The sequence below is a fragment of the Leopardus geoffroyi genome, chromosome D1, assembly GCF_018350155.1.
Source record: "Leopardus geoffroyi isolate Oge1 chromosome D1, O.geoffroyi_Oge1_pat1.0, whole genome shotgun sequence".
NCBI classification, from domain to species: Eukaryota; Metazoa; Chordata; class Mammalia; order Carnivora; family Felidae; genus Leopardus; species Leopardus geoffroyi.
In genome coordinates this window covers 9,333,517-9,359,041 of record NC_059329.1, presented here as the reverse complement: position 1 = coordinate 9,359,041, position 25,525 = coordinate 9,333,517, and the positions used below count along the sequence as shown (strand labels likewise).

At 47.2% G+C, this 25,525-nt stretch overlaps 2 protein-coding genes and 1 long non-coding RNA gene across 5 annotated transcripts in view; 1 reads left to right on the top strand and 2 right to left on the bottom strand.

Moving 5' to 3' along the window:
* Window positions 1-631: 631 nt before the first annotated feature.
* On the bottom strand, window positions 632-10,333 carry COLCA2 (colorectal cancer associated 2). 2 transcript variants are annotated; one of them, XM_045482740.1, is made up of 5 exons: window positions 10,259-10,333; window positions 8,261-8,355; window positions 4,188-4,242; window positions 2,692-2,921; window positions 632-1,300 (listed from the first exon to the last, which is right to left on the bottom strand). In XM_045482740.1, exons 1-5 carry the CDS (start codon window positions 10,263-10,265, stop codon window positions 929-931), a joined length of 759 nt encoding a protein of 252 aa, XP_045338696.1. In that variant the 5' UTR covers window positions 10,266-10,333; the 3' UTR covers window positions 632-928. The 2 variants fall into 2 exon arrangements, with proteins under 2 accessions (XP_045338696.1, XP_045338697.1); XM_045482741.1 differs by lacking the exon at window positions 10,259-10,333 and adding an exon at window positions 5,137-8,115 and having other exon boundaries at window positions 8,261-9,086.
* Window positions 9,110-10,503, top strand: LOC123600634. The gene is made up of 2 exons (XR_006713713.1): window positions 9,110-9,408; window positions 10,181-10,503. It is a non-coding gene; the product is annotated as an uncharacterized LOC123600634 (long non-coding RNA).
* Window positions 10,504-19,654: 9,151 nt separating this feature from the next.
* CD1H11orf53 (chromosome D1 C11orf53 homolog) overlaps window positions 19,655-25,525 on the bottom strand; it is a 72,487-nt gene continuing 66,616 nt past the window's right edge. For both annotated transcript variants that reach the window (XM_045482739.1, XM_045482738.1), the window contains exons 3-5: window positions 25,018-25,060; window positions 21,647-21,945; window positions 19,655-20,417 (exon numbers count right to left, since the gene is read on the bottom strand). In XM_045482739.1, coding sequence (XP_045338695.1) covers window positions 20,016-20,417; window positions 21,647-21,945; window positions 25,018-25,024 — 708 coding nt within the window. In that variant the 5' untranslated portion in view covers window positions 25,025-25,060 and the 3' untranslated portion in view covers window positions 19,655-20,015. The remainder of the gene's footprint in view (window positions 20,418-21,646; window positions 21,946-25,017; window positions 25,061-25,525) is intronic.

The window sequence follows — 25,525 nt, the reverse complement described above, 5'->3', positions numbered from 1 at the left end:
GTATTTGCCCTTAAAGTTTACAAAACAACACTTTGGGAATGAAGAATTATCTACAGGTTAATATTGCTGTAGGTAAGATGTGCCTTTTGGGCATATTAACATTTCATTGACGAATGTTGGATAGGAGAAGCTAATGATTCATAAATGTCTTTCTCTGATGTTGCCTTAAGACGTACACCCTCATTTGGAGGTGAGGCTGCCCCTCCTTTTCAACCACCACAGCTGTGTCTACCCTCCACCCCCATGGGAGCCAAGGCATCTGGCCACATTAAAATAATTTTAGGGGCACCTGGGTGGCTCAGTTGGTTAGGCGTCCAACTCTTGGTTTTGGCTCAGGTCATGATCTTGTGGTTTCGTAAGTTTGAGCCCTGCGAGGGGCTCTGTGCTGGCACCAAGGAGCCTGCTTGGGATTCTCTGTCTTCCTCTCTCTCTCTGCTTCTCCCCTGCTGGCACTTTGTCTCTCTCAAAATAAAATAAAATAAAATAAAATAAAATAAAATAAAATAATTTTAAATTCATGAATAAGTGAGCTCAAACTATGGAAGACTAATTGGTGATTTACCAGAATTAATTGTTATTATTCAAACCAACTGGAAACTGCTACTGGAGAATTAAAAATATGTAAGCCAACTTTTAATAATACAAAATTTATTAGTAAAAAAAAATTAGAATTTGTTCGTTACATAGAAAAGTAACACAGCTGAACATTCCCTACAAAAATGTTAACCGTAAGCACACAGGAGTGACACAGTGATCAGGTCCGAGGACTTCATATTAATGCCTCGTGAGCATCGGAAAATCGAAAATGGTGACATGCAAACTGGGCTTGTGGCGTTTTGTCAATGGGTTGGATATTTCGAGTTGTCATTTGGGGCGGCCGAGAAACAGATATAGGTATATGCCATGTTCTGAATTACCGTAACTGCCATTAACTATAGCAGATGTCACAGTTTGTCCCCCTCTTATAGAAATCACTGGTGGCCGCTGCAGAGGGGGCAAAGTTCACGTAGTCTGAGCTGGGGTAGGAAAAGTACTCCGATGCCCTGATGGGGTCCAAGTGTTCTGCCTCACACGACGCACAGTAGCAGACGGAGGTGCCGGCTGAGGAGAAGCAGTCGTACTGGGCGTCCGGGGGCAGGTGGGCATAGGAGTAGTCTTCGGAGGGGAAGCCACAGTTCCTGGTGTCCAGAGAAGGGGGAGAACTGTAATTCTCTGGAGCATACGACGGTAGCTGAGCCGGCGAGTAACTGTAGTCTAAGGAACCGGAGAGAGTGGAGGAATCAGAAGGCGATCCTGGGGTCTAGAGAAAACCAAGGAACAAAGAGCTTGATACTTTAGACGGGATTAAAAGAGCTGCACGGAGTGGTTTTATTAACTCAGAGTAAGAACACTGGGGGAAAGAAATACAACACAACAGAACACCCAACCCAACCCAAGTGTGCAGAAGTAATTTAATTTGCAGACTGCATGAGTTCACGCCACCTTATTCTGTATTTGCCCATTTCTTCCCCAACAATAAATTGCCTTGCTTCACTGGCCTCCTTTGTTGCGAACCATACTTTAGAGGATGCTTTGTTCTTAAACCACAAAATCCCATTGTGCATCAAGCCACCTGCACGTCAAATCTTGCCGTGTGCCCCAATATAAGCTGCAGGTGGCACCTGGGATGTTCCTCCGCACCCTTGACTGTGGACAGACAAGTGAGCGTGCACAGGCAGAAGTGAGATCTTCAACAAGCCAGTGTCTGGGAGACTCCAAGACGTGACTCAAAGTCACTACAGTCTTGTCCCCGGAGGAGAAAGATACCTTCTGCTTTCTCATAAGCAGGGCTACAGTTGTTACTGGGAAAGCCTTCTTTGGAAGCCAGAAGTGAACTGGATGACTGGGGCCCTGTGTGCATATTCCGTGGAGTTAATTTCCTAGACCCTGAAAATTTAGCCTGCTACATTTTGACAAACCAAAAGAAAAAAAGTATTTGCATTAAAAAAAAAAAAACCTTACTTTTTATGGTTTTAAAAAACTGTATGAGTATCTAAAAGACATCTCAAACAATTGGTGTCTATTAATGGCAACCTTACTCCATTGTAAATGGTACCATATTTTCCAACATTTGAGGTTCATGAAGAATAGACTGTCCAAATTCTTGGAAGGATTAAGGCTTCTTTTTCACTAGCCATCTCAGACCTAAATGAGTTCTTGTGCCTACACCAGACCAAAACAGGCACTTAGGAGAGCCAATTCAGGGCCAAAAATGAAACAAAAACCCGTTACTGGAATGAATGCCAGTTTCATACTGTGTAGACGCAGCCTTAATTCCATTTTCAAGAACTCAAAATCAAAACTCCAAGGACTGCTGTTTAAATCAATGATTTCCAATTAATAGATGTCTTCACTACAGTTTTTAAACGTTAAATGAACACTGTCAGGAAACCTCTTTTTATTGCCACCCACCACTTACTTGGGCATGGCCAACTTGGGAAATCACGATTCCATGTGTATCCAAAGCTTTGCCCCCTGCGACGTGTGGTTATTTTGACCCCCACTGAATTTTAACTGGTTCTCTGCTTGTTTCCTGGATGATTTCCTTGTTGATAGTGTGATTTCTCACGAGATGATGCAAACTCTCTTACAAAGCATTACCACCCCAGAGTAAGCAACAGTCAGGTTTTGTAAAGAACCGAGATAAATTACCAGGCTCTGGCTAACGCAGAAAGGGGCGGCTTGGAAGCTGTCAGGGAAATAGTGTGGAGCACTTTGCGCGGAAGTGAGCGAAGGGTCCAGGTGTGTCTCTGTCTGAAGGTAGGAATCAAAGATCTGGTTGAGGCAGCTTGTGTTTTCCTCACAAGAAACACAACTGGAAAATTCTCGGGGTTGAAAATAACTGGGTGTGGAAGAAACCGGTTCAGGCTCAAAACACAGCCCTAGAAGAGAAAGGGATAAGCTTTTAGTTGTTGTTGTTGTTGTTGTTGTTGTTGTTGTTTAAAAGTTGCCCTTACAACTTTGAATAGAATTATCTCCTATATTCTGAATATTTATCATGTCTGGGGGGAGGGGCAGGGGGACTTAAGAAGTTCTAGAAAAGTAAATAGGCAGGCAATTTGGATTTTTTTTTTTAGTTGCCTTAGTGAATTCAAATCCCAATGGAATAAATCTGGTTAATTATGTGGAAAGAGGCTGCAAATGTGGCCGGGGCACAAAATAAAACAATGACAATCCAACCTGAGTCCAACTGTCATAGTCAAATAATGGCTCAAGGCTCTACTTTCTTGGACTATAAGGCATCAACATCCCATTTGCAGTTCAAGTAAACTTCACCTCTCAGAAGTAACATACAGAATTGCATGAGGCTTTAAGAAAACTTCTGATGCCATGGGAAACAATCCTCTTGATTTTGTGTTGCTGCCTTTCTAAACTTTCACACTTATTCAGTAACTTAAATTTTGAGGAGTGATACAAATAGCCATGCAAATAATACAAACAGATACCAAGAATGTAAAGTGAATTAGTGGTATTTGTTATGAGTTACAAAAAGCAAAAATGTTTTCTTAGTAGCCATGTTAACGCGATAACAGAATTAAAATAAGTTGTCAGCTAGCGAACAAGAATAATTCTGAGAACAGGGCTCCTCTTCCGTGTTTTCTATTAATAGGTTCGATTTCTGATTGCTCAAGGAAGATAGGTCTAGACTGTGTTCACCAGAGGACAATAGAACCCTGCATTTTTGGAAGTCTCACGGTTCCTTCAGGCTAAGCTACAGTAGCGCCTTCAGTAGGGTGCTAGCTGTTGGATGGCATAGGTAGTGCGGTTATTCGTGTTGGGCCCAGAAAGCATATTCTGGAACCTGAGGGGGTCCTGCATTCAGCAGTACACTGAAAAGGATAACAGGTTCCTGAGAACCACGCTGATCTGTTAGTCAAGTTTAGTTCCTTGGAGATTGAAGGAGCCGGAATAAAGGTGGAGATAGAGTCTTGGGACAGAGCAGGAAGCAGAGAATAGACGTCTCAGAAACGAGGACGAAACCGTGCCCCTGTTCCCTTGCTGGGCTTGCATCTGGAGGCACGATGCGATTGGTCGGATTCCAAATAAATGGTGGTGCCTCTCTTCACCCCTGAATCAAGCCCTGAAAGGCTTTTGAGAGGGACTTTTGGGAGAGGTTTTGAGGGAACCACAATGCTGGCTGTACTGACCTGCAGAAGACGGTAGGACTTGGTCTGAAAGACGGACGCCGTTGCCTCCGGACGGCTGCCAAAGCAAGAACGGGACCACAGAGCAGAGTGAAATCAAAGTGCTATGAGGGGAGAGCTAAGACACTGTCACATGAACTTTGTTGCCTTCTCCTCTAAGGTAAGCCAGATTCTTTCTTCTAGAAGACAGTGGCTGTCGCTACGTACGACCAATGTTACATTTTATTTAGACTCAGTTTTTTGCTTTTTTTTTTAATATCAGATTCTCCCGCTTAAATTTCAAAGGTTAATTTCAGTAAAAGTGAATGTAAATGATTTTCATATTACAGAGAAATGGAACAGTTTGAGACTGCTCGGCAAAGAGTTTTTCTATTAAACTATTTAATTTAAAATGAATAAGACCTAACCTTATTTAGCCCCAACTATCTATGACTTCATCTATCATCTTCTTCAAAATTTTCATATATTCTCTGGCTGCTTAGCCTTAGGAGTTTTGTGTTTTTTTCCCCCCAAAAGCACGCAATTCCTAACTTTGCTCATCCTGGGTCAGCTGAAAATATTCCCATGTGCTTACTAGCTATGAAATAGTAAAATAGAAAATATTTTCTTAAATCTGTAGACAGTGAGCTGAAGCCTATCTGCCCTCTAGGTCATGGTAAGTATTTAAACTCTTTGTATGTTCTGTACTCCTTTCTATAAGAATTGCTTTTTCCACGACTATATCTAAATGCTTGAAGTTTATGAGATTATTCCTTTTGAATGGATCATTGTAATGAGCAATGTAGGATTTTCTTTTCCTTTCTTTTTCTTTTTCTTTCTTTTTCTTTTCTTTTCTTTTTTTAAGGTTTCAGATGGTGGCTTTAAAGTTTAAAGGGACCAGCATTGCTCTGTGATTCTGCGCTGGGAAGCCTTGCTCACCACACCTCTCTCTCAGATTACAGGGTATACTTACTCCCATGCACCATGTCACCCAGAGACTGCACACTCAGCCACCGCTGAAACAGGAGGTGGTGTTAATTTTGAAAACGATCCATGCTGTAATGTCACGAACCAGGAAGCTGGACTCCTTCACTAGCTCTTTATGCAAATATTTGACTGCGGCTTGAGCTGAAGGACTTGGAAGGAGTGGGTTTTAAAAAATCTGCTTCATTGTGGAGCTCTCCTTAACCCCTTTCCTCCCCGGGAATGGGAACGGTCTGTTTGTCCGCCTGCCCACATTATCTCCCTCAGGTATGTTTACAATCTCCTACTCGATGTTATCTTTCTGGTCATGGGTTCCCTTTCTACTTTGCTCCAGGAATACAAAGACAGACACCGTTCTCTTCAATTTCAAACAGCACAAAAAGCCACAATCTACAATTTATGAAAACACATCGAGGCTGTTTAAAAAAAAAAGTTAATGGTTGAAAAGGGTAAAATATCTCTTTTGATAAATACTAACTCAAGTTTCCCTTTCTCCTAAAGGTAAAAGGTGTGTGTGTGTGTGTGTGTGTGTGTAGGGTTGTTTGTAAACTGACCTGGCCGAAATAAGTTTTTTTTTTTTTAATCCAGTTTAGAAATCTGGCATAAACACACTTCTCCTGGCACCCTGTTTGTGACCTGACATCTGCCTCAATCTATAACTTCCATTCACGATTGCTTTCTTAAAAGGTCAAACTGTGGCTACTATTCTGACTTTATAACAAATTAAGATAAATTTCTTTCTGCTTTGTATATTTGATAAAATTAACTCTGTTCTTGGCTCGAAGCTTCCCAGAGGCGTCCTTTCACTGGAGATCATCTCTGCTAAACTAAAGGGTCTACACCGGGAAGCAGGCATACTCTGTCCCCTGAGTACACCCTCACAGCTTTCGTAGGATCCCAGAGCCTCCCGCTGGCTCCCAGTGAGGGCTTTTACATCTGGCTCTCATCATGAAATCATCTGTGTGCTACTTCTCCGTGCCCGTGAGGGCATGGGTCGATATACTCTTCCAGGAAGTGAAGGAGAACAGGCTTCGCTGTGCATGTTCCTGCAAGGCAGTGGTTCAGAAGTACGGCTTTATTATTTCTCAGGGGTGGTGGCGGTGATTCAGAAAAACTTAGACAAATCAAACAGCTCCAGGGAACAGATACTGGTCAGATACACAAGCGAAATGTTCTACCCTTGCTTTCATTCCCGCAGTCAGCTAACAGGGGCACAGTAGCCAAACCGGCCCGTAAGAGGCCAGCCGCAATAAAAGCACCGTGCCGAAAGGGGGTTTCTCTGGGTGCATCGAAGCAGAATTCTACCATGCCCCCCACACTCCTTAATGAAAGATTATATTTTGTGGTGAACATCCTGATGAGTTTCTTTTTCTTTCGCAACCAGAAGCGTTTCCCAGTTCCCGTGTTCCTGTTTTTGTTAATTTTATAACCATCTCTGAACTGAAGGAATCGAGAGCTGAGGCTACCAGATTCCTGCTCAGCGCAGCTGGACATGTGGAAGGGTGAATTTAGGGAGCCAATAGGTGGGAAGGTTTTTTGTTTTTTATATGGAGAGTAAGAAGACATTGGTCCTGTTTTTTAGCTCTGCCTGTAGTAACTGTAAGACTCTGAATATTAGCTGTAACAGAGGCATGCAGATCCTGATTTATTTACCCCACCTGGTTGTTACAAGAACTAAATGAAATAATGAGTGCGTTAAAGTGCTTTCTTTTTAACCACTGTAACCCGCCCCCCCCCCCCCACGCCCCGCCGCAAATGGAAGGAAGCTTCATTGTGTTAGCTAAAATCCTGTATGTGGAGGTACTAACCTCTCCAGTAAATGTAAATTTTGCTGTGCAGGTTGTATCACGGCAGGCCCACACCTGAACTCTAAACTCTGAGCAAAGGTAGTGAATGGACATTACTGGATGGCCGGCTTTCAATTCTTGGCTATAATTTTATTTTAGTTGCTTTTTGCAAATAATAATAATGACAGCTAACATTTATCGAGCACTTGCTAAATGAACATACTCTTTCATTTCAAATAAAGTGCTTTATTATATGCTTTATAACTCATTCAGCCCTCATAAAATTCTATTATCTCCGGCTTAGAGATCTGCTCAAGGATATGCTTGCACCACGGAGGAGGTGAGATCTGAACCCAGCCTACTGGTTCTAGAACCCATGCTCATCACTTCCATATCGCTTGCCTCTTCCCACAAAGGGCCATTTCAGGAAGTCGTGCATTGCACACAAAGAGCACCAGGCTCAAAAAGCATCGTGGGGAGGATGCCAAAAAGCTGGGGATGGGACCAACCCTAACACTGACAATGTGGGCCCATCTGTCATATCCCACATGCACACCCAAAGCAACCCACAAGCGATTGTATGACCAAGGGCTGTCAGCAATGAATGGCCCTATGGTGGAGGATAACCCCACCTAATTTATTTGGTTCTGCTGCTGCCCTGAGCACTCCTAGCAATACTATCTGCTTTGGAAATTATATAAAGTGGCTGGGTACCCTTACGCCTGCCTCATATCACCTCATGATAACCTGGAACTGCTTAAGGATTTACTACATATTAAGGAGGAGGTTCTATACCCCAAGCTGTCTCTTCTGCAGATACATGGCCCGTTTGTGCTGGGAACTTTCTGTGCCTGGTGATTTACAGATAAATGACCTTAGAAGCTGGGTTTCGTAAGACTGGGAAGCAGGGGGCATGTCCACAGAGATTCTCTCCTTGAAGGGCTCCCTAAATGAAATGAGTTTCTGGGAGAGATTTTCTCTCCATGTGTGAGGGCACATACAACTGTCTTCCTACCCGAATAACCACCTACTTACCTGCTGGCTGCTACTGTCCCTGCACCAGGTCAACAAGCCCTTTGTATTCAACTGTGGTCAGTGAGGGATGGGCTCCCCTGAAATCCTGAGCCCCACGACATGCCCCAGCTGTGTGTTGTGGCTTCCTGTGCTGAGCTGGGAAGAAGCTGGGCACAGAAGTTATAAAGGCAGCTTTGGAAGGCCAGGTCTGGGATTGGCGGCCGAGCTTAGGATGGCCTCCCACATCTTTCCAGACACAGGGTTAAGTGAGGCCGAGCACTAGGTGGGGAGTAGGTGAGGGGTGATGCTTACGGTTCCCCCGGAGGCTGCCTGGTGCGCCCTTCTCTGCTGCAGCAACTCCTTCACCGTTATCTTCACCCGGACACCTTGATACACCTTCGGTTTTTCTGGGGAAAGGCGACTGAGTCAGTGGTCAAATGTGAGGTTTGGGTGTAGACAGAGGTCGGGGGCAGGGGGTCCTCTTATAGACTATGACACCCGAGGCCAGGTTTCTAGTTTCCAAGAATGCAAAGAGAATGCTACAAGACAGGTGGGAAGGGACCCCAAAAGTCTCCGATCTGAGAGGATGAGGAGGAGCTAGGCAGGTTTCGGGGTCCCCAGTGGAAACAGAATCTATGGGAATCTGTGGGGCCACCCACTCCAGGCTGGGCCCTATCCCTAGGCCAGTAGCACACAGGTGTTTCTGCTCAGGAATGCGGACAGCAGTCTAGGGAAGCTCACCACCTGGGCTAAAATAGGGGGACCTCGGGCTCTGGGCCCAGCCTGCCGCCCGGGAGAGAGTATTGCGGGCCTGGGAGGGGCCCGATGGCCAGAGCAGGGACGGCTGCTCTGATCTGGAGCCGGGGACCCAGCCCACTCCACTGTGATGCTGTGCGGAAGCTCTGAGTCCCTATCTTCTCCATCAGGCCAAACGCGGCTTCTGGGGAGGCCCCGACCCCTCGTGCCCTTGGTCTGGAAGCCAGCCCCGGGATGAGCGGCGGGCAGGGGGCGGGGGGCTGGGGTGGTGGAGAGAGCTGTCCTCGGGCTGCTGAGGGACCTGCTCCACCGACCTCAGTAAAGGGCCCAGGCCCTGGGCACTAACCCCCTCCCGTCTTTTTCTCCGGCCTGGTCTCCCTCGCCCCCTTTCTCCGCCTTTCCCGCTCGCCATCCTCTCCCCCTCCCTCCTTCGGCCCCCGCTCCGGCTCTCCCTTCCTCCCGTCGCTCCCCACCCCCTCCCTTTCGGGTGCAGGCGTTTCCCGGCGGCGCACGGGGCCTCCGGCCTCGCCGAGCGAGGCTCCCGGGGGGTGGCGCGGCCCGCCGGGAGTCAGCCCCGTGGAAGGGGCCACGCTCGGGGCCGGCGGGGCCCGGCCGGACTGCGCGGCCGGCGGGGAGGCCGCGCGGCGGCGGAGCGCCGGCGGGGAGGGAGCCCGGGCGCCGCAGGCCGGCCCCGCGGAGCCGCAGTGAGTAGGTGGGACCGCGCGGGGCCGGGCCGAGCCGGCGGGCTTTGGCGGTCGGGGGTGGCCGCGGGAGCGCCCGCGCCTCCGGCCCTGACCCGGACCCGGGAGGGAGCGCCGGGGCAGTCGCGCGGGGGAGGGGCAGGGCCCCCGGGCTCGCGGCGGCCGCTCGAGCTGCCCGGGCGTCTGGCGACAGTGCCGCCAGCGCCGCGCCTGGTCACTGCGGAGACCGCAGCCGGACAGCCGGGAGCCCCCGCGCCACGTCCCGGGAGCCGGGGGTCTCCCCGGAAAAGCGGGCTGCGCCGCTCGCCGCGCAGACCCAGGGCATCCCGCTCCTGGCCCGCGAGGCCCGGGCGCCGCGCCCTCTGCGCGGCCCAGTCTCCCGCACCCGCCGTCCCCGCGCGGCTCGCAGCCCGGTGGGCAGCGGGTGCAGCTCGGGGGCCGCAGAGGGGGCCGCCTCCGCCCGGCGCCTTGAGGCCGGCTCGCGCGCCCTTGCTCGCGTCCCGGGCTCACCGCGAGCCTCTAGCTCCCCCCGCCGCCGCTTCTGGGCACGCAGAGTCCGCGCCGCGCGAAGTCCCAGGGTCACAGCCGTGCCAAAGTGGAAGGGCGGGTCGGGGGTCGGGGGTACGCGGACGTCCACAGCGGCCAGCCGGGCCTCTGGGCCTCAGCCCTCGGGAGCAGGCGCCGAGTGGGAGCCGCCACAGCGTGGCCCGTGCCCTCTCGGGATCCCGGGCTCATACTTGCACGCCCTGACTTTGTGCCTCTCTGTTCTGTGCAGGAGAAGCTGTGGAAATACACCCGGATCGAAACGCCCCTGGCTCGCGTGACCCTACCCCGGGAGAAGCGGCCGAGTTACCCGACATCGTGGTCAGCAGAAGCTGGGTCGGTGCCTGGGTGCTGCAGCTGCAGGAACTCGGTGCCTAGGAGGGCTCCTGTGCAAGGAGAGAAGCAGAGATGCCACATTTTTAAAGTTTCACAAAGCATCCAGCTGCACCCAGGTTCCTGGAGCAGGAGACAAACAGAATTAATGTTTTATACCTTCGGGTATAGGTTTGAGTTTTTTCCCCCTCATGCCAAGTATTTAAAACCTCTAGAAACCCATGATTTGACAATCAATGATTGCGCGATACTTTCAATTTGAATATTCAAAGGCTTAACAAAATGGACTATCTTCTGCAGAAATCCTGCACACAGGCACCCCACAGACAGTCCAGAGAAACAGGGAGTGAGACCCCTGTGGGTCCTGGGCCTTGCTTTTATTGTATTTTAAGCATTTTGCCCACCTTTCCACAGACAGAGCAGGAGTCCTCAAAGATGCTCTGTATTTCTGCCTCAAAGGCAGCTCCAGGAGCCCTGAGTGACTTAGGCTGACCTTCATGACCACCTGAGCCAGGCCGGCTGGCCAGACCGATTCCCACGTCCCTAGTCTCCATTTTAAGGGAAAATCTCAGGTTTTGGGGAGCGAACACGGCAGGCAGTAGGTTCAGCTTGGGAAGGAGTCTTGCAGGCCCCAGGTTGCAGGCCGGAGGCCTGGCACAACACTCAGCTGTCTGCGCGGCATCTCCTCCTGGCCACTTGCTGCCGGCCCTGCCTTGGGTCCTGCTCTCTGTGTGCGCCCCAGACCCTGGGGTTTCAAGACAGAATGCCAACCCGTTTGCTTCTCCACAAGGAGCTGGGGATGCCTGTGTGGCCTCACTCTGAGTTTTTTTCTGAGGCTGGCGTTTCTTCCTGATGAAGTTCCCTCTTCTCTCGTCTTTCTCTGTCTTGAGCCACCCCTGCCCTGTTTGCTGCAGGAGTTTGTATCGAGAGATGATGTGGACAAGCTTGGGTCCCACTCATTTGAGCTGAGAGGACGTGGATTTGTGTTCAGGCATTCACACTTCGGGTGAGAGGCGGGAGAGGCTTGCGCTCAGGATGCGGGGCCTGTAGGTCCAGGCCTAGGCCCCTCAAAAATGATGGAACTCTGCTGGGTTATGTTCTGCGAGCACTTGCTGTGACTCTTCCGTGTGATGTGGAAACTTGAGAAGACGGGAGTGGTCCAGAGAGGGAGTGAGGGCCAGGCCAGACCCTCTTCCAGCTCCTGAGGGAAGGGGGCAGCACCAGGTGACAGAGAAGCAGGATGGGGTTCCTTTTGCAAATGAGCCAAGACATTCCCATGAGGCCGGGCCAGGCGATGGCTACGGGCCTCTTTTCCCTGAGTTCTGTGAAATGCAAAAGCCTCATAGGCCACCAGAAAAATAATCCGAGTTCCCTTGAATGTGTCCAGTGCAGGGTAGAACGTACATGCCGATGGGAGAATGGAGGCCCCTTGGGGCGACAAGACGCTGGAGTCTGTGATGGGTAGGAGCTGCTTGGCAGAGGAGCGGGGCTGGGAACACCTGAGATGTTAGCTGGCGGTGGAAGGCAGCGTGGGGTGTGTCTGTTCACGGCCCAGCTGGAATCTCTCGGCTTCCGGAGCCTCTTTCGACAGAGGCCTCTGAGTCTGTGTCCTGAGTTTCCCTGATGGGCGTCAAGCTGGAGGACGAGACTGGTGAGGAGGGGAAGGACACTGGCAGTTCAGAGAGCCCATTTGCTCTCCCCCAGCCCTGCCTGGTCTGGGCACCGCTCCTTCCAACGGAATCGAGAACAGAACTGGGGACTTAGGGACGGCGGTCTCTTGCCCTCAGAGTTTCGAGGGTCTTCCTCCTTTTCTTATTTTCCACTTATTTTTTTGTTTGCTTTTTAAAATCTTCCTCTCTGTCTTTTGGACTTTCTATTTACTTTTTTTCCTCAAGTGTCTTTTTCTTTGTCTCGCTTCCTGTCACTGCTTTCCTCTGTTTCTTGACTGCATTGCTGTTTTTCTCCCTGGGCCCTTGAGTGTGTCCGTTTCCCTCTGTTCTGGGGTGCTTTCTCGTTTTTTTTCAGGCTTACTCTCCTTGCTGACCTCTCCTTTTGCGTGGAGATGGACAGAGGTTGTCGGAGGTCACTGAGTTCCCTTGGCAACATCGCTGAAGCTGATGCTGATGATTGGTACGTGATGTTTGCAGAGGGCAGGTCAGGGTCAGCGAGAGATGAGGTCCTTGGAAGTCACAGGGTCTTTGGGACAGCGAGGAGCTCGGTCCCTTCCTTGAGAAGTCTCTGCCTGAACCATGGCAGCCTTTCTGGGGACTTCTGTGTTGGCCCTGCTGCAGGGGCGGATGTCCCAGGGCTGTCGCTGGTGAGCGACTTCAAGAAAATTGGGTTTCCTCAGGCCTCAGCCCTGTTTGGAGAAATATGTCTCCCAGTTTTTACCCCAGTATGAATGGAATTTTGTTTCCTGCTCTTTCTGTAATTGCAAAACCCCAGCCCAGCTATTTCATGTCCAAATATCATGCTTGTGGATGCAAAGGGGTGTTCTTTCTAATGAGTCCTGTGAATCTTTCCCGCGGATCTGCCTGTGTCATGAAGTCTGGAGTAACCAGGTCTACCCTGAGACCCCACTGAGTTGGATGGTCCTCACAGGAGACTTTTTTCAAGAAGTTGTCATTTACTGAGTGTTTATTGGATATCAGGCACCGCATTGTACAGCCTCCCCCTTTCACAGATGAGGCTCAGAGAGGGGTAAGCAGCATGCCCAAGGTTATTGAGCACATAAATGGCAGGAATGGGTCTCAAACCTTGACAAGTCTGATACTAAAGGTCTTGCCCTTAACTGTCGTTGTCTTCCTGATCTTTTATCACAGAGGCTTTCAAAGCTTTTTGACTTCAACCCATAATAAGAAATTCATTTTACATGTTCACATGCTATACGGCAACATCTACATGTTTATTAAACTCCTCACGAAACAACATACGCCCGTGGATAAGAGGCATTCTGACATTTGCTATCCCATCTTGTCCATTTCATTCTATTCATGAAACATTTATGTCGGTTGGGAGTCGCTGAGATAATTTTCTGGCCCACTAATGAGCTGTGACCAGCACTGGAGAGATGCTACATGCAAGACAAACACACTTGTCAGTGGTGTGCGTGTGAAAGTATTCGGGACTGTTTTACCGTCGGGGTGTGTGAAGGGACACACAGGGCAGCATGCAGACTGGAAAGCATTCTGTAAGGACTGGGGACACAGAACCCTGAAGGAGACTGGCCGGCGGAGAGGGCGAGCTGTTCACTAAGCTAATTATAGTTTGTGCTTCTCAGACTAGCAACTCTTCCCTCTTGCGGGGGGCGTTGTCACCTCCAGGGTATCTGCCCTGAAGTCCTGATAATCATTCTGGGGTTTTAATAAAAGGCTGAAAAAAATGTGGTGAGCTTTCAACGGCCTTTAACAGGCTCACCTGCTTAAAAATCTAACACAGGGTCCTGAATTTTGGATGTTGAAAGGGACCCTTGAGGTGCCAAGAGAGACTTGGAGCCTTTCTCCAACATTCCTGCTGGTGAGCATCCAGCCTCTGGCTCCCTCCGCTGCCTGGCTGAGCCCCTGGCCCCTGATGGACGTGAGTTAAGGCAATGGGAACCGACTTTGTAAGGGAGCATGTTCCACCATTAGCCTGCTTTAAACACAATGATCATTGACTGAGCCAAAATCCAATTATGTGTTAGTTGAGCACCAACTGTTCTCTCACTTCCGCTCTCTCATTGTTTGGTTCGTTCACTGATTCATGCTTCCAACAGCATATACTGATTATGAGTATACACGACACTGAGATCATGACCTGAGCCGAAGTTGGACACTTAACCGACTGAGCCACCCAGGCGCCCCTGCCCCAAGCCATTTCTTTTTGAGGCTTATTATCTGTAGTTTCTCTAGTTTTTCGTATATTCTAGTTTTTCAGATCTCTGAGCCACTGAGCCTGAGAAACCCTTTAGTGTATCAGAGACCTTCTTAGAGTCACTGAGCATCCAGGGTAATGGGAATAGAATACATTTATTTTAAAGGTTTTAAATGGAATATTGAACTGAATTTCTTTGGCAGGCTTTCGTATGCAAATGACACTGGTGAGCATTATATTTTACCCCCAAAGTAGGAGATTTCATGAATATGAAAAGACTTTCAGTATAAGGAAGGAGGAGTTTATTCCCTCCAAATTTGACTACAGCTCTAAAATTCTCTTTATTAATGCAAAGTTCTTTTGTCATTTTGACTTTGGGACACTGTTACCAAACCTTGGGGGAAATATCAAGTTCCAAAAACATGGCGGACACGAGTACTTGCTGGGTCCGGAGTGAGTGTTTGGTCCCTATGAAAACGACCAGGAAGACTTACAGATGGAGGTTGTTTAATGATTTGTGATAAGTCAGTCTCCTGCCGTAAAACATATCCAAACTTTTAACTTTTCCTGAAGAGGCTTCTGTAGGGAACAAGCATTTGCTAATTTATCATTTAAATAAGGAAAATATTATCAGACACTGCTTGAAAAGTTCACCTTTTACTTAAAACATTTTTATTATGCCATATAAAAACATAGAAAGATGACTGTGATAAAAACCAATGAATATATTACCAAGGTTAAGAAATAAAACAGTTGAGTGATCTTTCATTTATGACTAAATTAATTTACTAAGCATTAAACTTTTGGATTATTCCACTCAAAGTATTTCATCAGGAAGAAGGCCAGGAGGGACATCTATCAGTTTTCCTAATGCAAAGGAGCTAATGCTTAGATATTTTTTTTCTCTACATCTTCTCCCTTTTGGAACTTGTAAAGATCTTATACTGTCCTCCTCTTTCAGCTTATAAATGCACTGACAATGATATTGCATACTGCAAATCCACACATCTTATTTACTGGAGTGAAAGAGCAGAGGACACTTCTGTATTGGAGATCAACAGTAACACGGTGTTATCATTTACAGATAATTATAGAAGATTTTATTATTATTTATTTAACCTGATCTTTAGGGATTCTAGTTCCTTATCGACTTATCATATTTGTTTTAATCACAGCAGAGAAAACACCCAATATTGGATAACTTTGATTTATGAGATTTCTTAGCAACATATTGTGCTATGTATACTATGTAGATACCAAATGAATATATGGACATTTTCTGTGTGCTACATCAGAGTTCAGTAGTATTCTTTCTTAGAGATATTTAAAAATATGAAGTCAATCATCCTAAATATATTACCATTAACACCCAGTATCTACTACTGCCGTCAACAGTTGCAGAGAGTTTGGCTAACGTTAGGTAAGAAACATGGTAGTGTTTTCTCATACATCAGTCTCAGAGAACTGTCGCCCGTAGTGTCAGGATGCAAACAGTTACTCATTTTTGTGGTGTTATTTTAGTTCAGTTTAACAAAGATATTACTGAGCACCTACACCGTGCTGGGCACTAAGCCAGACACACTGTTCAGCCACTTGTGAATGCTCTGCTGGATGAGTCTAGTCAGAGAATCACTCTTTACCCAGAATGAATGATTTTGCATTTAAACACTCTACAGTCGGTCGTTACTGAATACAATCTGTAAAGGCACAGACTGATGTTTTAAATAGAAAGGATACTTGAGACAGAACATAACGACGAAACCTAAAGGGAGTATGATTTTGGTGTGTGGTTGGTAGAATCGCTATAGTGTAATGTGACTTAAACCTTGGATCAATCTATATTTGCTTCAGTTTTTTAAGTGTAACTGATGTCTTCTTTCTTACGACTGTACTGTTTAGATTTACGTATTAAAAAATGGATCAAGGGTGCCTGGGTGGCTCAGCTGGTTAAGCGTCTGACTCTTGAGTTCGGCTCAAGTCATGATCTCATGGTTCGTGGGATCCAGCCCCATGTCGGGTTTGGTGCTAACAGTGCAGAACCTGCTTGAGATTCTCTCTCTTTCTGCCTCTCCCCTGCTTATGCATGTTCTCTCTCAAAAACAATTTATTTTAAAAAGAAAAAAATGGATCACAAAGATACTAGTAACACATATGTATGTGTGTGTGTATCTATATGCATATTTATACATATATGTACACACACACATATGTATACACATATGTATATATGTATATATGTGTACATATGTGTGGGTACATCTGTATGCATGTAAATGTGTATTTTATTATTGGGATTAGGAATTCTTTTCCCTTTGTGGAATTTCTTGTAAAGAATTCAATATTTAAGAGAACTGGAGTATTTCTTCCCCTACCACAATAATACCATCATATTCTATTAAGTGAGCTGTCACAAGTCATAATGCTCATTTAAAAGCATTTATTAAATAAACCAGGTAGGGGCGCCTGGGTGGCTCAGTGAGTTAAGCTTCTGACTTTGGCTCAGGTCCTGATCTCGTGGTTTGTGGGTTTGAGCCCCGTGTTGGGCTCTGTGCTGGCAGCTCGGAGCCTGGAGCCTGCGTCAGATTCTGTGTCTCCTTCTCTCTCTCTCTGTCCCTTTCCCGCTCATGTTCTGTCTGACTGTCTCTCTCTCTCTCTCAAAAATAAATAAATATGTTAAAAAATTAAATAAGCTTCGTAAGGATGTGGTTTCCTTTCATTCTCTGGGGTTTGTATAACATTGTGGGAGGAACACAAACACTCAGCTACATACCGTAATGTCTGTGTCCAGCGATTTGGGAGGACCGTGGATACTGCGGTTTCTGCAGGGGCAGATTTGCTTTCTGCTTCTTCTTGACATTATCATCTAGCCAGCTGTCTTGGGTAACTTGGACGTGCCATCCCCATCTCTGCCTACTTTAAGCCTCACACACCTAAAAGAGATAGTGTTTTGAATCCGAGTTCTCTAATTTTCCCTCCTTTCCCAAGAAAGTTATGAGTCTGAGGAAAGCAGGTTTAAGGAAGGAGAGGGAGAGGATGGTGAGCATTTCTTTCTGATGCCGGCCTTGTGCATTCTTACGAGAAGGTGCAGTAAGTCCCTGGCGTGCAGCAGGAAATAGAGAGTAGTTGGGAATAGGGAAATAGGATTAATTTATGTGTCACAATTTTGTAGCGTGGTTTCGCTTTTTAACAAAGTATCTCAACTTCCCAGAATAAACCAGAACCAACTTGAAATACATGTAATAAGATAGAAACACTTTGCCAAGGAAACAGAATTCCTAAAAACCATCTACCACTTGGAATTACTAACCCCACTCCCCACACCCCAGTCCCCCTTAGACTGGGCAGCCAAAATGTATATTTAGGCGCCGCATGGGCCTGGGCAGGTCTCCTTGCTTGTAAATTAATTTTGTTAAATGCTACAATGCTTCAAGGAGAGTATCGAGTGCACCGAGCTCGCTGCACTTACCCCGGTCTGAGGTCTGGTTGTGGAGCTGTACTTACCTGAGAGTCAGTGCATCTTCAGGTTGTGAGGAGACGATCATAACACGTGAGAAGAGCAGAGCAAACCACGGGGAATGAGCACGTCTAACATTCAGCGTTAACAATCAGACAAAAGTTAAAGCGATGTGGACACAACTACTATTGTGTTGTGTGCTTCTTAGCAACAATGGTAAGCAGCAGTGGACATAACCAATATAGAAAAATGGCTTTTGAGACCCTTGTGGAGACCCTCGATCCATAGAGAGGCCAAATCTTTTCTTTCTGGTGCAGGGGCCTGGATGAGGGAGGGCTCTGCTAACGATTCCGGGACCAGGACTGAGATGTCAAGTCTCACCAGACTTAAAGAGCAGCTCTCTGGGTGCCTGGATGGCTCAGTTGACTGAGCGTCTGACTCTTGATTTCGGCTCAGGTCGTGATCTCACAGTTCATGGGATCAAGCCACACGTCAGGCTCTGCACTGTCGCAGAGCCTGCTTCAGATCCTCTCTCTACCTCTCTTTCTGCCCCTCTCCTGCTCTCTGGCTTGCACATGCTGTCTCTCTCTCTCTCTCTCTTCTCTCTGCCCCTCCCCCTGCTTGCAAGTACACACACTCTCTCTCAAACTAAAGACATAAACATTAAAAAAAAGAAGAAAGAGCAGCTCTCTTATGCACCCAAGTTGCCCCACTGCACTCAAGAGCTAATGTTGAGGGAAGTGAAAATAAGGCTGTGACAAGAGGTGGTGAGAGGGAAGAGCTGGGGTAGGGGACCCAGGAGAGGGCAGCCCAGTGGCTGGGAACCCACCAGTGCTCCTTCCTGATCTGCTTCTGCAGGGTTGCTCTCCCAGGAGGGTGCTGAGGGATGTGATGCAAAGGAAGGCTCCCTATCCAATCATTTCTGGGGGCACCCCATAAACAGGGAGTGTACTTGCTTAGTCAGAAAATACCATTGAAGGCACAGAAGAGGAGTATCAATTAGTCACTTCCAGGTGTGAATTAATGCCCTTATTTGGTTTTTCTGGACTCCTACCTAGATGGGGTAAAGCACAGGACACCATAACAGAGGGTGTGATCAAAACTATATTAAGTGGCTTTAGGCAACCAGGTGGAAAAGGAGAGTAATGGGCCCCCAGGAGATGGAGGAAAAAGGCATTGGGTCAAGAGGGACCAGAGGGGTCAGGAAAATGTGATAAGGGAATAAGGAAAAGAAGGTGGCAGGAGAGTAATAGAAAGAGTGTGGGTGTGCCCTGTGGGCCTTGACTCATGCTTTGCAAAGTCAAAGGGCATGCAAGGCTTTTGTGATGGGCTTTGTGAACTCCACTGGCAAAGGAATCTACAGCAAACTTATACACGAGACAGATGGAGGCTTCAGATGTCAGTTTCTCCATTTATACACAATAAGAGCTATACATTTCTGAGCAATGAGCCACCAACAAGGTCTTCCTTCAAATGGGGGATGTTGTGTGTAATGCTACTGATGCACACGTGACAAATCTGTCCTGTGAAGCCTCTTTGCTTCTTGGTATTCTGTGGTCTGTTGTTTCTTGTCGACAGCCTAGTCCTACTCTTAGCATTTCCTTTATTCTTACTTGATCACAGAACACCCATTTCACTAATCCACTCTAATAAGTATATATATATTTTTTCCATCTGAGAAACAATGTAGCTTAATTAAAGCTATCATGGATCAAAGAAACTTTGGGGCCTATTTTTTTGCTGGGGGGGGGGAATGGTGATTAGACTTGTTTTTTGACATTCTAGGCTTTAGGGCAGAGTCAGAGCTGTGTATTTATGAAGCCATAGTCTCCTGACCTCATCCGATTTTAACCACAATAAAGCATTTATATATGGTACCATATCTGTTACTGGTCCTTTTTAAGTCACTAAGGAGAGACACATGGATAACAGTGTACTCTTCAGAAATCCCATGGTACAAAGTGAGTTTGGTTTTACGTGCCCTAATCTACACCGTATCCTATGCTTTCTCTCTTACTGTAGGACACACATAGCTCATCACCAAGAAAAACTGCACAGGAGAATCAGTGTATTTCACGATCTGCATAAACTTTTTAATGTAATTTAAGAAAACTACGAGCGCTAAACATGATAGTTCAAAGGTAACAGAAATTCAGAATGTAAGGTGTTACTAAAGTTCCAAAAAGGCATCGCTCTCAGGTGTCTCACGAGAATACGGTCTGATGTCCCGAATTAACGTACGTTGTATTTCATGGGGCTGTGGTAGGGAGGATTACAAATGAATCCCGTGGTCTGTTGACAAAGGGCAGCCTGATGGCCTGTTCTGAGAATCTGGTTCTGAATGAGTAAGCTACCACACTGCAAATGGTCCGTGAAATACAGAACCCCACTCAGAGAAAAGCCCAGCAGAAGTCCTTCAGCGCTCCCTTCAGTAAGCTCTACGGCATTCATATGACCCCCACACCATGCTCCCGTCTTCTTTGGTCCACGAAGAAGGGTCCTGAAGGGAAGGGGTGTCTACCCCCTCCTCTGGGGCGAGAGGCACCGCCTTGTGCGGTAGATCATTGGACATGGTCATGAAAGGGGTGAAGGGATACGGGGGTGGGGTGGGGTACCCTGGCACATGATACAGATCCTCTAGTGCATGCAGGGAGTAGGACTGAGCCCCAGCTAGGGGGGCCCCCCAGCTGGAGCTCCTGTGCTGAGTGCTGGTCCCAGACTCCAGCTGGGAGAGACATCCCGTGCTGGGCGGCAAGGTCTGCGGGGTATCGGCGGGCACGGGGTCTGCCTGGCTGAGACCATCGGGCACCGTTTGCTCCCATGAGTCCCTCTGAGGAGAACGGAAAGGTCACTGGGGTTAGTCATTAGATGATACTCCGACGTGGACAGATTTCCTCACCAACACTGGCTGTGGTCACACCATGGCTTCCAGAGGGGACTTGGTGTCCCCTCTCTGCTGTTCCAGCTTCCTTACCAGGCACCTGTTCCCTCTGGTGTCTAATACCAGCGGTGAGAGTTTTTGTTCCTTTCTTACTCTAGAATCAGATTCTCTATATTTATTACAATTCCTTTCCCCAGAAAACACCACTAAAGGAGTGAAAGGAGGGAATAAAACAAACATTTATACAGCATTTTACCCATTACGACGTACTATGTCTTGCATTCTTTTTAAGCTTCACCCTACCCGGGGTCCTAGAATGCCGTTTCCACAGTGGGGACGCCAGCGCTGGCCGCTCCTGGGAGGAGTACGTCTCTAAACTACATGGTGGGCTTTTGCCCTCAGAGAGCCAAGAGGTAGAACTTCCATAGGCTTAGAGCTGGAAAGACTTGGGTTCACTTCATGGCTGTGCCACTTACTAACTTTCTCACTCTGAGTACCTCACTTTGTTCATCTGTAAAATGGGGCTTTAAGAATTGTATCCTGAGTCGTTGCAAGTATTAAAGGAACAAAGGCACACAGGAGTTCCTGGATGGAGGAGGTAACTCCATAAGGTTAATTCACCCCCTTTTGTCTAAAATCCCATCTTTAGAGATTCATTCCTTTGTAGTTGAAGGCTTTACAGTTTTCTGTAAGTTGGGTGTTGGTATTCTTCAGATCTTTAGGAACTCTAACCACTTTGTTAGGATTGAGGAAGAACAAGATTCTATAGGGTAGAAATATTGTGGGAGAGGGTGCAGGGGGACTGGGAGGTTAGGAGACACCTTGGTGGCCTGCCCTGGCAGATTACAGCCTAGTCTCGTGGGAGATGTCACTTCAGTGAGCTTTCCTTGTGTGCTGCGGGAATGATGGGGGAGCGTCTGGCAAAATGAGTTGAGTCCTAACAAAATGGATATAAACTTGCCTTAGAGTTGTCCCCTCCCAAGACCCTAGACAGACAGACCTTGCGGGGGTCGTGGTCTGCGTGGATTTTGAGGAAGGGCCCCTCTCGGAGTGTATCCTGGGAGAACAGCCTCAGAGGTGTGCCGGGCAAGCCGGACCTGACTTCCACCTGGTTACCAAGCGCAATGACCGGCCAGACCTCACCTTACTCCCTAAATGGGAGACCCCTGCATACTCACAAGCACGAAGTGCGTGGGGTCCCCAGGGAAGGGTGGAGGCAGGAGCGGCGGCAGGGGCGAGGCGCTGAACAGAGAGCCGGTGCTGGGGGTCAGGCCCGGTGGGGGCCGGTGGTCTGCGTAGGGCTCCGGGAAGTAGGAATCCAGGAGGGCCGGGTGGCTCTGCCCTGCGGGGGGCTCACAGGGAAAGGGCTTCGCCGGTGAGGTGCAGACGTCGTTTGCAAACTGTTTCGTGTTGTGGAAATCCGAGTCAGAGAGGAAAGATCTTCTGACACCATAGTAACCTGATGTTACCGGTGAACCTGTTGCCAAAGGAAAAACAAACTGGCAACAATCTCTCCATGGGAAGTCCAGGCAAATCTGTTGCAGCTGAGACCCTCCACGTGGGAAACGGTCTTTTTTTTTTTTTTAATTCAAATTTTCATTTAAATTCTAGCTAGTTAACATACCAGTGCAAAATTGGTGTCGGTAGTAGAATTCAGTGATTCATCACTTACATACAACACCCAGTGCTCATCATAAGTGCCTTCCATTTTTTTTTTTTTTTTAAGTTTATTTGTTTTAAGAAAGGGAGCGCCAGCTGGGAAGGGACCGAGAGAGGGGGAGAGAGAGAATCCCAAGCAGGCTCTTTGCTGTCAGGACAGAGCCCATTGTGGGGCTCAATCTCACAAACCTTGAGATCATGACCTGAGCCGAAATCAAGAGTCAGACACTTAATCAGCTAGGCCACCAGGGTGCCCCAGAAGTACCCTACGTAATGCCCATCACCCATCTAGCCCATCTCCCGCCCACCTCCCTCCAGCAACCCTCGGTTTGTTCTCTAACGTTAAGAGTCTCTCATGGTTTGTGTTCCTTTCTTTCCTTCCCCCCTCCAAGATGTTCGCTCTCTTGGGGAAACCATCTTTCTAACATGGGCTGAACACCAAGGCAAACATTTAAATAGAGAAATGTCTTGAAAAGCATTAAATATTGCTGCATTGCCCCTTTTAACTGGTCCAGCCCAAATAACTAATATGTTTAAAATTCATTCTGCCTTTGGAGAGGAGCTCATTGGAGACAGTGCCATAACTTCTCATTCGCTCACTCCAAGTGCATTTACTGTGCACTTTCTGTGTTCCAGTCACTGTGCTGGGAAAAGTTTGGGCTTAAGGAGACAAGGAAAGGAATCCCTTGACGTTTACATTATATCAAATGAAGTGTCTTTTTTTTTTTTTTTTTTTTACAGCTTCTGAGCGCTGTCCCCATAGACTCAAGACTGCTAACAACAGGCTGCTTCTGGGTGTGTTATCCGAGATGCAGTATCTCTAGATAAGGCGATAGGATAACCCCACCCCCAAATCAGAGGTAGGCTGTATGCTGCTTCCACCTCTTTGTATACTGACCTTTTATCAGATGTCTCATACCTAGCAGGCATCAAGAAATGGCTTGCTTGCTTTGGGATGCTAGAGCTTCTCTGCAACCAAGTCAGAAAGAGGACTGCCAAAAAATGTGTTTGCTGGCTTTGAGGAGTCTGGTGTTATTTGCTGCCCTCTTGTGTCCATGCCGAGTCCCTGACTCAGCTCACCTGGGCCCTGGGCGAAGTTGGGAAGGGAATACCTCCCACAGAAAGCTTCCCTTGGTGAAACCAGGGGAACCAGATGAACCTGAGAAGAGTCTCATTTACGGCAGGGCCAGTGAAATGGTCCCATAGGGGAAACGAGGTGTTCGCTAAAGACTTTCAGACCCAGTGGCTCCGCTGTAGCAGGAAACACATTCGCTTTTAGAACATGTTCTGGGAGGTAGACGCAAGCTCTGTACAAGTGATGGTTTAATTATTCCAGCTGGTGGTGGATGTGGTCTAATTAGCTAAGATCTGCGCCCTGAGGTCACAAAAGGGCTGAGCTAGTCTTTCTTCCCTTCCCTCAGCCAGAGTGGGAGCTCTGTCCCACCCACTCTCTACTTATCCTCCCCAGAGATCATACCCCTTTGTTATCGTGACACAGTCATCCATTACTCCACCGACACAGGACTTTGGCCCTTGACACGAGGTGTGGAACTTTATAGTATGCTCACTACTCCCTCAGCTGAGTTGCAGCCCTCTTTCTAATCTACCTGCCAGCTCCATGGGGGTCAGGGCTTATGTCTTATATTTTGCTGTAAATCCAGCAGCATAACACCGTGTTCAACAATTATATGTAAATTTATTCATTCATTCGGAGGATATCAAAATTCCCCGTAGAAACTTACAGCAAATTCCACTCCTTCTACTGTCATCTGAAATTCTATAGCCCCAGACTTCTAATCTGCTCATGAATTTGAAAGCTGCAGTCAGGGGTTTCATCAAAAGCATACTTCCACAGGGGGGAAAAAAAATATGTGCAACTGAAAATTAATATCAATAGAGAAAATTCTGTTTCATGCCATGAATTTGTATCCACGGGAGTGACTGAAGCTGAGGGGAGAATGAAGAGTATGTAAACAAGTCTTCTAGGATCTCATGTCTATATTCCCAGTTTCCAAATAAAAACAACCATGAAGAAAAGAAAGAAAGGAAAAAAAAAAAAACACAAACCCTTGTGCTTTCTTAAGTGTATATTTTTCTCCTTAAAAAGAGGAGGAATAGTTCTGGAAAGTACGGGAAGCTGCAAAAATTTCCTTCTATAGGAGGGAGCAGATGTAGCCAGATTCCAGGGATGATAAACATGTTTGGGAAACACAACATACAGACATTCAGATATGCGGGGTCTCCTTTTGGCCCTTATCCCTTTTCTTATCCAGCTGCGAAGCTTCCTAAAACCATTTGAGAAAGCCTATGCCATCTCCGAGTTTGGGTTCTGAAAGGAGTGTGTGTTAGTGTGCACATGTGTGTGCACGTGTGCATAGGCATCCCCAACACTTTTGCTAAGAATCAGAATGCCCCTTTCCCACCTCTGCAGGAGGTGGACTGAAGGACACATATGTATTGAAATGAATATCAAATGCTTAAGGTGCCTGATGTACAGAGAGCCTTCCATAAATGGTAGTTTCTTCACCTGCCTTTCTGTTTCAAAGGTTTTCTATTTCAAAGGAAATTCAAAGATTTCCATAATCTATCGGATCATGGTCCCAGAATTGTGCACATTTTAAAACCGTATCGAGGGCCTGTTACTGCTTTCGCTCACTAAGCTTCTGCGAGGCCAGGGGTGGAAAGGCCACCTTCAAGAGAGAATGAATTCCAAACTCAGCAATGATTGAATTAGGTCTGTCTTCACTGATTTTCTATTTTAAAAATAACTTGTTTGAAAAAGTAAAATTTCGGAGGTGCTATAAGGCAGTTATAAAAGAATGGAAACCCCAATGCCGGACTGAAACTCAAAAGGGAATTAAGTAACTGCTCGTTGAGCTTCAGCACTCACCTGGCATCTGGGCAAACGGAGACGGGGAGTTGCTGACTCCGCTCTGGAAGGCAAAGAGAGTGTTAGTGTTTTCTTTAGTTCCGAGTTCAAATTTAAAAAAAAGAAAAGATTAGGGATACATTTGATAAGGTTTATATCCTGATACTAAGAAACATTACTTGGGGGCTGAACTGGGAGGGCAACCTAGGTTAAGAATTCAAGTATCAGCGGGGTGCCTGGGTGGCTCAGTCGGTTAAGCGTCCCTCCGACTTCAGCTCAGGCCACCATCTCATGGTTCGTGGGTTAGACCCCTGCATCAGGCTCTGTGCATCAGGCTCTGTGCTGACAGCTCAGAGCCTGGAGTCTGCTTCAGATTCTGCATCTCCCTCTGTCTCTGCCCCTCCCCTGGTCATGCTCTCTCTCTCTCTCTCTCTCTCTCTCTCCCTCTCAAAAATGAATAAACATTAAAAAAATAAAAACTTCAAGTGTCAGAGTACAAAGTTTTATGAGGGACAGAGTTAGAAACCAA

What these genes read in the sequence shown, in the direction of transcription:
- COLCA2 (XM_045482740.1), bottom strand. An exon ending in AGGCAGCCTCCGGGGGAACC is followed by an intron (nt 4,243 to 8,260) that starts GTAAGCATCACC and finishes TTGCTTTGGCAG; the next exon opens with CCGTCCGGAGGCAACGGCGT. An exon ending in AGTCCTACCGTCTTCTGCAG is followed by an intron (nt 2,922 to 4,187) that starts GTCAGTACAGCC and finishes TTTCTCTTCTAG; the next exon opens with GGCTGTGTTTTGAGCCTGAA.